The sequence below is a fragment of the Ictalurus furcatus genome, chromosome 1 (assembly GCF_023375685.1).
Source record: "Ictalurus furcatus strain D&B chromosome 1, Billie_1.0, whole genome shotgun sequence".
Lineage (NCBI taxonomy): Eukaryota > Metazoa > Chordata > Actinopteri > Siluriformes > Ictaluridae > Ictalurus > Ictalurus furcatus.
The window spans coordinates 19,821,570-19,835,189 of record NC_071255.1 but is presented as its reverse complement, the minus strand read 5'-3'; the positions used below and the strand labels follow the sequence as shown (position 1 = coordinate 19,835,189).

General features: G+C 37.4%; 1 protein-coding gene across 2 annotated transcripts in view; it reads right to left on the bottom strand.

Annotated features, from left to right (window-relative positions):
* Positions 1-12,508, bottom strand: part of ddx61 (DEAD (Asp-Glu-Ala-Asp) box helicase 61) — a 13,522-nt gene extending 1,014 nt beyond the window's left edge. The window contains exons 1-14 of one of the 2 annotated variants that reach the window (XM_053631616.1): positions 12,343-12,506; positions 9,995-10,877; positions 9,833-9,896; positions 7,754-7,858; positions 6,604-6,733; positions 5,974-6,120; positions 5,697-5,791; positions 5,392-5,514; positions 4,837-4,965; positions 3,069-3,185; positions 2,898-2,961; positions 2,558-2,659; positions 424-626; positions 1-5 (exon numbers count right to left, since the gene is read on the bottom strand). The exon at positions 1-5 is cut by the window's left edge and continues 1,014 nt beyond it. In XM_053631616.1, the coding sequence (XP_053487591.1) occupies positions 427-626; positions 2,558-2,659; positions 2,898-2,961; positions 3,069-3,185; positions 4,837-4,965; positions 5,392-5,514; positions 5,697-5,791; positions 5,974-6,120; positions 6,604-6,733; positions 7,754-7,858; positions 9,833-9,896; positions 9,995-10,155 (1,437 nt within the window). In that variant the 5' untranslated portion in view covers positions 10,156-10,877; positions 12,343-12,506 and the 3' untranslated portion in view covers positions 1-5; positions 424-426. Of the gene's footprint in view, positions 6-423; positions 627-2,557; positions 2,660-2,897; positions 2,962-3,068; positions 3,186-4,836; positions 4,966-5,391; positions 5,515-5,696; positions 5,792-5,973; positions 6,121-6,603; positions 6,734-7,753; positions 7,859-9,832; positions 9,897-9,994; positions 10,878-12,342 lie in introns of both variants that reach the window. The other variant, XM_053631626.1, reaches the window with a different exon arrangement.
* Between the last annotated feature and the right edge of the window lie 1,112 nt (positions 12,509-13,620).

The following is a 13,620-nucleotide window of genomic DNA, read 5'->3' as shown; positions in this document are numbered from 1 at the left end:
AGAATCTGACAAAAAGAAAACAATTACACTGAATTAGAATCTTTTTTTGTATTGATGTTTATACAATATTGGCTACAAATATGTTAGTATTTGTTTTGCTATAAATATTATTAATATTAGTAATATTTATATTTCCCTGTGTTTAATATTGTGGTTTTAGCTTTGGTCTATATTTTTTTCCATGATTAAGGTCTCTAACCACATTTTTGCCAGTTTATTATTATACATATCATTTTTATTATATCATTTTATTATTATAAAGTATTTCATTTGTAAATAATCTGTATTCACAAAAAGAATGTAAAAGATGTACTTGTACCCAACAGAACACCTCTGTTCCTTTAACAACAAAGATAAGCAGCAATAATCACTACAATTAAAAGCTGACTGATATCCAGTGGCCTGTAGAGTTCAGTCTCTCACCAATTACGGTGCACTGAGTGCATCCTCCTTCTCTTCCTCTTCCTCGTGATTGATGGAGTGGAACTCTGCCACATATAGGCTCTTATCAATGCTGCCGGGAATTGGCTTAATGTCAGTCACTAGCTGATCCTCAATGGTCTTCAGATTGAAACGATCATCTGAAGTGATCAGATTAATGGCCAGACCCAGGTGCCCATACCTGCCTAGTAAAATACAAAGAACATTCTGAAATAAATAAATACTACAAGCATTTAAATCCTATTTCCTGTGTAGTGTGTGTAAGAATCACCAAAGAATATAAAGAGACTCATTAATTACTCAGTTGGGTTTCCCCTTTTCTTTTAATAAGCATTATATTACATAATTAATTGTCTTGACAGTCAAAGTGTTAAGTCTACAAATACAACCCATAAAATCTTCCAGAGAACTTCCAAAAAGTCCAGAGAATCAACATTAGATATTTTCTCATTATTTACAGTGTAAGCAACTAAATTACTCTATCACAATCCAGTCCTTAATTGAAAAAAATCCTATTTTTAAAATGAAAACTTTGCCCACTGCCATCTGTACAATGTAACCAATGGCATGTGCACATCGTGAATAGACTGACGACTGGTTATTAAGCTGTTTACAAATTGAATGTATTATGTCTGGCTTATGTCCATTGTGCTATTGCCCATGACTAAAAATCAAAGCATGACACTCGCAGCATGAGGAAAGCAAATTTCTTTATCATCAGACTGTTTTCACAGATTCATTTGTTAAACTGGCCCAATGTTTACCCAACATGAGCTCTGCAGTATGGCCCAAATAAAGACAAGCGGAAATACACTTACCAAGCACTTTATTAGGAACACCTGTACACCTATTCATTCATGCAATTATCTAATCAGCCAGTCATGTGGCAGCAGTGCAATGCATACAGTCATGCAGATATGGGCCAGCAGCTTCATTTGATGTTCACATCAACCATCAGAATGGGGGGATGCGATCTCGGTGATCATGACTGTGGCATGATTGTTGGTGCTAGACGGGCTGGATTGAGTATTTTTATAACTGCTGTTTTCCTGGGATTTTCATGGTGTCTAGAGTTTACTTAGAATAGTGAGATAAAAAAAATAAAAAAAACATCCAGTGAGCTGTAGTTCTGCTGACAGAAACGCCTTGCTGATGAGAGAGGTCAGTGGAGAATGGCCAGACTGCTTCGAGTTGACGGAAAGACTACAGTAACTCAGATAACTACTCTGTATAATTGTGATGAGCAGAAAAGTATCTCAGATTGCACAAGACATCCACCATTGAGGTGGATGGGCTACAACAGCAGAAGACCACGTCAGGTTCCACTTCTGTGAACAGAGAGCTGAAGCTGCAGTGGGCACAGGATCACCAAAACTGAACAGTTGAAAACAGGAAAAACGTGGCCTGGTCTGGTGAATATCAATTTCTGCTTAGGCACACAGATGGTAGGGTCAGAAATCAGTAACAGCATGAATCCATGGACCCAACATGCCTTGTGTAAGCAGTCCAGCTGGTGGAGGGGATGTAATGGTGTGGGGAATGTTTTCTTGGCACACTTAGTGCCCATTAATACCAATCAAATCATCGCTTGAATGCCACAGCCTATTTGAATATTACTGCAGACCATGTGCATCCGTTCATGGCCACAATTTACCCATCTTCTAATGGCTACTAATAGCATGATAATGCACAATGTCACAAAGCGAACGTGACATGACCAGAACCTCAAAGGAATGTTTTCAATATCTTGTGGAATCTATGTCGTGAAGAATAGAGGCCATTTTGAGAGCAAAGAAAGGCCATACCCAGTATAATCATAGTGTTCCTAATAACATGCTCAGTGAGTTTATAATTATTCACCTGAGGCAAAGGTATTGAAAAACCCAATTTACATCAAAATCTGGCCTTCCCCTCATTTTGGGGTTTTGTGTAGAGACAAATAACACGTCCTCCCAAGCCACCACATAATTGGCTATACTGCTTCCCTGCCACGTGTTAAAATAAATTATAAGAAATTCTGGATCCAGGAATTCAGAAATATTTCCAATCTATTCTGGAGGTCTTTAGACTCACATCAAAGAATGTTATACATGTAAAGCAGATCTGGGGTATTTACCTGATCTACCAATGCGGTGTAGATAGGTCTCTGCATTTCTGGGAAAGTCAAAGTTGATGACCACATTGACAGCCTGAATGTCAATTCCTCTTGTGAAAAGATCTGTAAAAAAGAAATTACAATGCTGAATCTCTCTCTCTATATATACACACACATTTTATCTCATATTTATATTATATTATATTATATTATATTATATTATATATATTATATTATTTTTATATATATATATATATATATATATATATATATATATATATATATATATATATATATATATATATGATAAAATGAAACTCTGCTGCAGACCAGATTAATCTGAAGAACAAGATATACTGACCTGTGCAAACCAGGTTTCTACACAGACCATTTCTGAAGTCATGGAACACACGATTTCTGTATTCCTGTGATATTGAAATATGTGCATTTATATTTAACAAAAATCTGTGAGCAGTCAGGAGCAATGGCTAAAGAGGTCATTCTGATGATTATCATATACTAAAAAAATTACCTGCATCATTTTTGCATGGATGTAAAAACAAGAGTAGCCCAACTGTGTGATCTTCTTAGCCAAAAGCTCCACCCTCTGAGTTGAGTTACAGAAGATTATAGACTGGTTGATCTGGAGCTAAATAAGACGGCATAAGAATAAATCATGAAAGATATAAAATTACAAATGAACAGCAACTCAACTTATCCTTAATCCCATCAGAATTAAATCGCAGTTCCCAAGAGCTTTATGTAGCTAATGTTTCACATCAGCTATCGGGGAAAAACTTTTTTAAATGCTAAACTAAATGCAAGACCGAATGGACCAATACTGCTTGAGAGTGGGATGGAAGGTTGTTTGAGAGAAAACGAGAAAGTAACTCTTAACTCAGGAGAGGAAATCCTGCCCAGGGTAAAGTGCAAACAAACCTAACCACAAAATTCAGTTACTAAGTTACTTGCCCAGAGAGAAAAAAAAAAAGATTTTTTTTTCCAATTGTGGTGTAAATTTAATTATTTAGATGCAATATACTCAGTGTTCTATCAGCTCATAACACCTTACTTGAGTCATTCAGCTTTAAACAGCACCACACCAAACAGTGATGTACTTGCTGGCAACAGCACTGTTGCCGTCACAAAAAGAAGCAAACACACGAACTTAATTGTTCAAATCATGTTTGTCCTCATGTTGTGCTGGTGGCGTTTGCTTTTGTCACGGGACAGAAGTAGATCATGCCTGCAGCCACTTGTCCCCTTGACTTATAAACATAAGCGATAATAGAGGAATACTTTGCACTTTCTTACAAACACAATATAAAAATATTAGCTTCTTTTCTAGTTGTATAAAAAGCTGCTTTAAATTCACTAAGAGTTACATGCTCAAACAAAGTCAAAGCTAATGTTTCTATGTTGTCTAAAATTACGAAAAACAACTTAACAGTACATATGCAATAAACTCGATTCTCTGCAGCAGAAAAATAAACTTACACCGGGTAGCGATGCAGCTAGCTACAGTGTTTACAGTAATGTACTGCAACTGTACAGAGCTGTGAACATGACTTGACAACATCTCTCCAGGTAGGGATAAAGTTCCTCTCCCTTTTATTTTCATAACCCATATTCTGTGGTCCATTTTCTTTTCTTTCCTCTTTGTTGAGTTTGATGCTTTACCGGGTGCTTAGCCGGGTAGCGGTGACTTAAACATCGCTTTTTAGAAAATGAAAATGACACACTTTGCTGCTGTTGCCTGAAGTGAAGTCGAATCGAATTCTGATTGGTCAAACTTGTTTCTAAGTGACGGTCAGTTTAAACCGGCACTTTCCTGGATTCCGCTGTATGCGCTCCAGATTATTTTCAGCAGCAGAATATCCTGAACTTGAACAAAGCTATTGTTATTATTATTATTCTTGTCTATGACATTTTCAGGCTACTTGTCCAGTCGGGCAAGTAACGGTCTCTTCTACTTGTCCCAGATGAGCGTTAATGTCCATTACTATTTGTTACTTATTTTTATATCAAGAGGTATCTATAATACCATGGGATTCTATTTTTTCTAATATTGTATTTTGGCAAAATAAATTTTTGCCTGGACACAAAAATGTGTTTGTAATAAGTTTGCATGAATGTACTTATCATTAAGTAAATATTATGATACAGAATACAATGAATTGGCCTAATTTGAAGAAGAGAGAAAAAAAAAGGCTAAAAACAGAAACACACTGTTTTGAAATCAAACTTTAGACGTTAAAGTAATAAAGAAATTAGAGTAAAAACCACTCCTGCCGTCCTACCCTGGAGAAAAGCGTGTTGAGGCAGTGCACTTTCTGTCTCTCCGTTACATATGCATAGTACTGAGTGATGCCCTTCAGAGTCAGCTCATCCATCAGGTTTATCTCGTAGGGCTTTCTTTGGTATTTTGACTGTACAGAACAAGAGTATTTAGTTAGTATTTATTTATTTTAATTTAAATTAAAAAAAAAAAAAAAAAAAAAAAAAAAAAAACAGATGCAGGAGAGATATATACAGGTTAAAGACATCTAGATTTCAGTATTAATCCAATATTTATTTAGATTCAATTCGTAATCTTAATTACATGAGGTGAGAGCAAAAACACTAATCCATGTTTAAAAAATAAAAATAAATAAATACTTTTTAAAAAAATGCACATGCAGAACTCAAATAGGAAACGTAAACATAAGGAAATATAACTTTGAGAACAAATTTTAATTTCAAGAGTAAAGGTTAAACCATAAGCAAATCCGATTCCTAAATGCAGAAAATACTTCACAGCCCCCTGTAACTGATCCCCACCCTCTTTATGATATTTTCTTGGTTGCGCCACTGACCATGAATTTTTGTACAGTGATAGGGAAGGTGGCAGAATAAAGCAAAATCTGACGATTCTTGTCCAAAAATCCAATTATATCCTCAATGAGGATGACAAAGTCTTGAGAGAGCAACTTGTCTGCCTAAGGAAAGAGGCATAATGACAATGAGAAAGACACATCACAGAGCATTCATTCTGTGTATGGACCATAGTAAAGACCTTTGATATTTTCTGCTCTGTTCTCATACTCATGTTTCTAGGTAAAGCTGTCTGACATCTCCATCCTAGTAATTTAAGACTTTACATGCAGGTAAACACACCTACCTCATCCATCACCATCATGTGGACTTTGTCAGCTTTGGCCACACCTTTCTTCATAAGGTCCAGCAGCCTGCCTGGTGTGGCTATCACCACATGTACTAAAGAAAGGCAGCGCAAAAATAAGGGTGGGGGGGGGGGGGGGGATTTGGAGCAGGCAGAACATCTAAATATGTTCATCAGCCTAAATATATTTAGAAAATGCAGACGAGCTTTTCTAAATTTTATTGAGGCATTTAATACACCCTTCTCAAACTGTTGGGTGATCTGTACAGGCTCTCACCTGTCTCATCCAGGCGCATGATGTCATCTTTTAGATTGGTTCCACCAGTAGTGGCCATGACCTTCACTCCCCCCATGTGCCTGCTCATGTTGATACAGATTTGGCTCACCTGCAGAGCCAATTCACGAGTTGGCACCATTACTATGGCTAGGGAGCGAGAGAGCACAAGAGCGGGAGAAAGTATTATTCTGGTGCATAACGTTTCAACACAATAGCAAACTAATAAACTAGTCACATGCTACCTGGAAAGCTGGGATATTGGAACTCTTCTCTATTTCAAAACCACAGACAAACTACATGCAAGGGCTGTGTAACAAAAACATTCTGATGTTTCATATGCACAAGTGATGTATACATGTCAGAAGTAACTACAAATATGTTGGTCTCAAAAATGTCTCCATTTGTCCTGTCTGCCTACCACAGACAGCACACACAGTGTGTTGCTTTAATGTATTTAGAGTATTATTGTGTTGTCTCGATCTAGAAAACATACAGTATCTAAATTATAAAGTCTTTTGAGCTCACTTGACAAAAAGTAGGTTTATAAAGACAAAATACAGACCAAAAAAATTTTTTTGAGCCAAATTAAGGACAGCATAAAACTCTTTCAGTTTCTCCAAGTCATCTTACCTTGAATATGATCCTTTTTTAGGTCAATCCTCTCCAGGAGAGGGATGAGGTAGGCTCCGCTCTTCCCTGTGCCATTTTTGGCCCGGGCTAGAATGTCCCTTCCTGATAGGGCAATAGGAATGCTCTCCTCCTTCAAAACAAAGGCACAATTGGAAAAAAAAAGAGTCAACAATTAATATTCACATGATCTGTCTTTTTCCTCCACCCAAAAATATTTAATATTTCCAGCAGAGATTCATAAATACCGCTACCGAGAATGAGCAATTACACCAGTATCAACACATTTGCACCTATTAGATTAACCTTTCCCAACAGAAAACTTGCACACCAAACATGCACTGCAGATAATTTATTTGAAATAAGTTACAAACAACAAAAATGTATTTGATCCTGAAGATGCAACTGCAGTCATGTTTGATTTCCAGATTCCGCCTGACAAGCACTTTAGCATTTAAGGTTACCTAAACAGTTTTTTTTTTTTTTTAAACCAACGTGGCCAAACTAAAATGGTCTTATATTATTATACATTTATCATAAACAAAAATGGACTATACCAATTAATTACAAGTAGAACTCGATGCCAAAGTCATCAACAGGGATGAGTCCACCTCCTGAAACACCCTTAAAATATACAAACAGGAACTACAGGCAGAGGCTGCACTAGCAACTCAAAAGTATTCCGATGGGTTATTTGCACAAACATTTTCCACACTGTAACCAAAACAGCACTTCTGTTTCCAGCTCATCAACTATAATAGCAATGATGCCATTTTATCCCCAGCGTGTGCAGGAGCTCCCGAAAATAAACGTCAATAGCGTTCATCATATATGCAAGAACATGTGCAAAGCTCATTTTAGTAAGCTGGAGAAAAGTGCCAGACTGTATGCTTCTGCTTTGTCATACATAAACAACTATGAAGGTAAGAAAATAACTATTAATAGAAACGAATGCCTAAGACTATGACTTTATTGTAAGACTAGGGGATGGGAGGAAACATGCAATATATTGTTGTCTCACTGTACTGACAAATGTAATCAGTGATACCGGAGACACAGCCTTGAGTGCAAGTATCCCATTCTTCAGGAAAACCACACACCTGGCAACACCGAAGCTGCCCCATGTTGCATAATTCAGGTAGCTTCACAATACCTGAATAGGAGATGGCTTCTCCCAACCCATTTCGAAGATGCCCATTAACAATTCACGTTTAAGGCAATAGTCTTCAAACTCATTGCCCTTGGTTGCGGTCACATCCTGAAAAAGAAAATTATTTGGTGTTTAGGTTATTCACCTAAAAACAAACATCAGATTGAAGAAAAAAATGTATCTCTGTGACTTTGATCATGGCATGGATGTTGGTACCAGATGGGCCGGTTTGACTATCTCAAACTGCTGATCTCCTGGGATTTTCACACACAACAGTCTTTAGAGTTGTGTACACAGAATGGTGCGAAAACCATAAAACATTGAGAGAATGACAGCTCTGTAGGTGGAAACACCTTGCTGAGGTCAGAGGAAAAGGGCCAGATTGGCTCAGGCTGCCAGGTAGGAAATAGTAACTCAATCACTCTTTACAACCATGGTGAACAGAAAAGCATCTCAGCATGCACAAAACAACAAACCTTGAGGTGGATGAGCTCAGGAGAAGACCACATCGGCTTCCACTCCTGTCAGCCAAGAACTGACCATGATAGGCACAGGCTCACCCAAACTGGACAATTGAAGATTAGAAGAAGAAGGGGGGAGAAAAAAAAAAAAAAAAAAATTACCTGGTCTTTTTTTTTTTTTTTTTTTAAGTCTTCAACTGTCCAGTTTTGGTGATTCTGTACCCATGATAGCTGTGTTCTGAGATGCTTTTCTGCTCACCACAGTAAAGAGTGCTTATTTGAGATACTATAGACTTCCTGACAGCACAAACTGGTGTGGTCATTCTCCTGAGCTCTCATCTACAAGGTGTTTCAGCCTGCAGACCTCTCTGAAGGATGTTGATTGTTTTTCCACACATTTTTTTTTTTTTTATATATATAAACTCTAGAGATTGTTGCATGTGAAAATCCCAGGAGATTAGCAGTATCTGAAATACTCAAACCAGCACATCTATATTACTTATATTAATTGAACCTCTTGACATGTATCTGCATGATATTTTGCATTGTGCTGGCACCACATCATTGGCTGATTAGACAACTGCATGAATGTGTGGGTGTTATTAATAAAGTGGACAGTGAGTGTATAATGTTAGATTACTAACTAATGTTAGCTACTACATAACCCTACATGCCAAGGTGTAAAAAGGGTTTAAAAAATACAAATGAAAAATTTAAATAAGGCAGATTTCTTTATTCAAGGCAATAGTATGCATGTATGTAATTTTCTAACTTACTGGAGATAGGGATAGCTGCAGGTCGGAGCAAATGGGTGTGTCTAAAGGTAGAACTCCTTGCTTGGAACCGTGTTGGCCAATCAGCATTAACCATATAGATATGTCAATTGTTTTAGACAGGAAGATGATTATCAACGCTTCCAGCATTTCCATTGCTTCATTACTTCTTAGTCAAAAATTTCACATTTTTAGTTTGCATTCACTTGGAGTGAAATTACAGAAAAACGTACAATTGTAAATCATAGTTGTATTACAAGTTAAACAGTAGAAATTGCCACTTCTATGACATGTTGTTTGCTATCATGTGCAGTCAATACAATGGTAATAGACAAGAGAGCAAATTTCGTACTTATGAACTGAACTTAGTCTTCTTTTAAGAGATATTAGTATCCTTCAAATAATAATTTGAATTTGTTTTGGATTATTTATGATCCTCATTCAACGGTGCCCCGAATTAACTGCCGGTACACCAAAACCAAAACAAACATGCACTGGTGATGATGTCAGTAACCCGTGGCCATGCCGTCTCAGTTGACAGAAAGAAGTTCTGAAGTAAATTTTAATTTAATATTTTTGTCATTAGCGCCATTATTACAGTCAAAGAAGGGAAAAAAGCTTAGGGATAGTGACTACAAGGCACACACCCAGTGTCTACGTCGAATGGTCACTTCCTGTTAAGAAACCTGTTGGTCAATAGCTTTTAAGCATACGGCCTGCCTATCAGTAGAACAGACAGCTTTCGCGACCAACTGAAAAGACCTTCAGACACGCCCAGACCTTCCGACACACCCATACCTTTCGACACGCCCATTACTACGACCTGCCGCGACCCACACTTGACTTACTGAGGTTTTCACTCTCATATCTTTTTGTGGGAGTTGCAGGGACTTCTTCCAGTCATCTCCAAATCTGAACAAAAGATTAAATATATCCAAAAGTATTTCAAAACCAGTGACAGAGACATAGATTCAGGTGTACACAACATGTACCTATTGTTTGAGGTTTACCTGATGCCACCACTGGTGTGTGGTATACTGCTTCCTTTCTTGGAGGCACTGAACACTGTTGCTGGGTGTGATCCCGACTGGAGGTCCGCTGACCTTGCCTGCCCATTCTGCTTGGTGACTCCCATGACCGAGGTGGGGATCTGCGTCCTTGCAGTGGCCATTGCTATAGGAATAACTTCTCCGAGTCGTTGGTGTCTTGAAGATTTCTCTTCTAGGATGCTTTCGCTAATCTCCTGTTCCGTCACTGCTTCTGTCAAACTCAATACCCTACTGTGTAAACAGTCGTGTGTACTACTCTCACTTGTACGTGCAGACCTCTTGAAAATAAGAGGTGTTGACGTATGAAAATAGTTTATGAAAACTCTCCCAAAAGAGGAGAAAATAGTATTTATAAGAATAAATATAACCTGCTGCCGCTATTAAAATACACGATTAGCAAGTGTGTATTTTTGAAATCATTCAAATCGAGCCTTTGGACTTTTGTATGTAAAAGCACAAATATGCTATCTTTCTTTGTCACTTTTGTTAACCCAGAAGATTTTGTAAAATGTCTACTTCTATCTTCAATTAAATTCCAGTATTTTGTCTTTCTCTGAGGTTCACTACCTTTGATATTGTTTTCAGATCCAAGTGCTGAAGAGTGTATGAAATTCAGAAATGTTCATTTCAGGTTATGATCTACAAAGTTTTTTGGTGTTTCTTTATCTTTATGAGCAATGTTATAGAAATATGTCCCTAGTGAACCTAATGGCAGTATATTGAATCCGGAAAGACAATACAGAATTACTTCAATTCTGCATTCGTTAGCTGCTTCTTTTCTCTCCGGATTGTCGTCTCTTTGAGCACCTCGGTGAAGAAAAATCTGGATTCTGCTGTACTCCACCTTTAAAATATAAAATAAATTATTAGACAATGTTTAAACTAGATAAAGCAAGCCTACTAACCAGGTCAGTCAGAAAAAATGAAAATTGGGACATATTTTTAGTTTCTCACAAGTAAATACTTTTTGGATAAAGTCAGGGACTTGAAATTGTCTTTCTTAGCATTTTGTCTTCGGGTGTGGAAATCTGAGTGGATTGCAAAAACTGTTTAATTAAAAGGGGTGTCCGGCTGTGTTTTTTTGTTTTGTTTGTTTTTTACTGCATAACATCATCTGTATATAAAATGTTCTTAAGTAGTTTTTTTTAAATCATTATCGGACATAAAATTAATAGTCTTGTAACGTAATCAGCCATAGATGAGGGCTGAAAATGGAGGTGGGGTGATTGGGATGGAGTGGGGGCAGGTACAGGGCATGTGACGGAAAGGGTATGTTATGTAATGACAGCGGTAATGATCAATAAATGACGATCAAAAACAATCTGATATTTCTGGGCTCATCTATCGAACACGTTGTAGGAAGCGAATAGCAAAAAGAAGTGTGCCTCATAGCTAAAAGGCAAATCCATTCTCCTGTTCTGCTTTTGTCAAGAATACAACAAGGACATAAGCTGCTTTATGGATTTTTCCTTAAAACACTGGCTGAAGAGCCAAGACTTTCTAAGAATCTAGAAAAGCTGTGTGAATCTTGGATTTATTTAAAATATTGCCAATAAGTTGTCTTGAGGCAGTAAACACTGGCAGGACAAATACTTTTCCAGTCTAAATTTCACTGAGTCGAAAAATTTGGATTCTTTTTTCAGATATGGATATCTGAGCTGGTATTTATTTAGCTATGAAAAAGAAAATCTTGGAAGGACAGTGAAATGAGTTATGTTTAGGGGGAAAGGTGAACAATTAGTTTTGCGTATAATCTGCTGCTGAAGATTGTATTACTCCAGTTATGCCAGTACAACACTGTCCAATACCACTGTACATGCAGCCTTTGAGTCCAGTCAGAGATTCATAGCTAGTTAACATTGTTAACTTCAAACATTTATTTGCAACAATGCAGCTTGCCACTTAACCTGCAGTCTAAATGTTCTGGGTAGGCTAACTGTCAGCCATGACTAGCTAATTAGCGTCAATACTCAGCTGGCCCAAAAGCACTATACAACTACAGTTAGTTGGCTAACGTTGCTAGTTAGCTTCATGGCGGTTAAACCATATGTAGCTAACGATAGTGAACATATTTATCTATCATGTGGCCGATTAGTCTTTATCGAACACTGGACAAATTATGCTTCATACACGAAAAGTTCATATTAAAACAATGTATCTTCAGTGCATTAACATTAAAGGACCACTCGAATTAAGTTATTTAACTAGCTAGCTAACTAACCTAACTAGCTAGCGAGCTCGGGAGAACCGTACTGTAAATTAGTGCGTTGATGACGTCTCACAATTTCAACCGAGTTCAAGTATGTTACCTTTTTAACCTCAAGGATTTAAATCTTCGTTGATCTCTTAAACGTAAGTATCCGCTTCTGTGCTAGGAAACTCCTTGTTGCTGTAGCTCTCATGAACACTGTCCCTTTGTCTCGTCAGACTTCAGTCAACATGGCCGCGCGTGCACAAGTCCTCACACAACTGACGCAGCGCCCCAAATGACCAATCACAGACGGAGGTTTGAATTTAGAGGGCGGAGCCTCCACAATGCCATGCTGCAGGTGTGTACACTGCGTAGACTCTTACAGTGCGTCCCAAATCGCACATTGTGTACTATTCTACGCCATTTTGTAGTATAAAATGTGAATAGTGTGTTTTGTAATATAAATAGTGTGATAATTGTTTCATAGTGTGGTTAGTATGATTTTGTAGTATAAATAGTGTGATTAGTGTATCACGATTAGTCTGTTTTGTAATATAAATAGTGTGATAAGTGTATCATGATTAGTGTGTTTTATGGTATAAATAATGTGATTAATGTCTTGTAATATAGATAGTAATAAGTGTATCATAAATAATGTGATTTTATAGTATAGTGTGTTTAGTGTGTTTTGTAGTATAAATAGTGTGATTAGTGTGTTTTGTAGCATAAATAGTGTGATCAGTGCACTTTAAGCTATTGCTAATTGGACCAAAAATCTAACCACAAAAGCTCTTAGAATACAATCTGCATTTAGAAGCATGCACGGTTACTTCATCCTGTACAGTGAAAGACCTGCATGACCCCAAACTCATTTGAAAATCATATTTCCCATGTAACAAAAACAGCGTTCTTCCACCTTAGAAATATTGCCGATGCAGAAAAACTAGTTCATGACCGAAAGACTGGATTATTGTAATACACTGCTAGTTTGTTGTCATGCATCCTCAATAAATAAGCTACAGTTAGTACAAAATGCATCTGCTAGAGTGCTTACCAGATCAGGAAATGTGGACATATCACCCTAATTTTATTATCTCTACACTGGTTACCTGTTAAGTTCCATATCGAATATAAAATACTGCTACTCGCCTATAAAGCCCTAAATGGCCACGCCCCAATCTTTTATCATGTCACAATACTTCACGCTCTTTAAGGTCGCAAGGCTCTGGATTTTTGATAATACCAAGGATATCAAAGTCTACCAAAAGAGGTAGCGCTTTTTCACACTTAGCTCCTAAACTCCGGCGTACTGCATCCGGCGAGATTTTGCAGTTTGCAACCGATGGACACTATGCGAGTGAAAAATCCCATAATGCAACGGGACTGGTGCGGACGA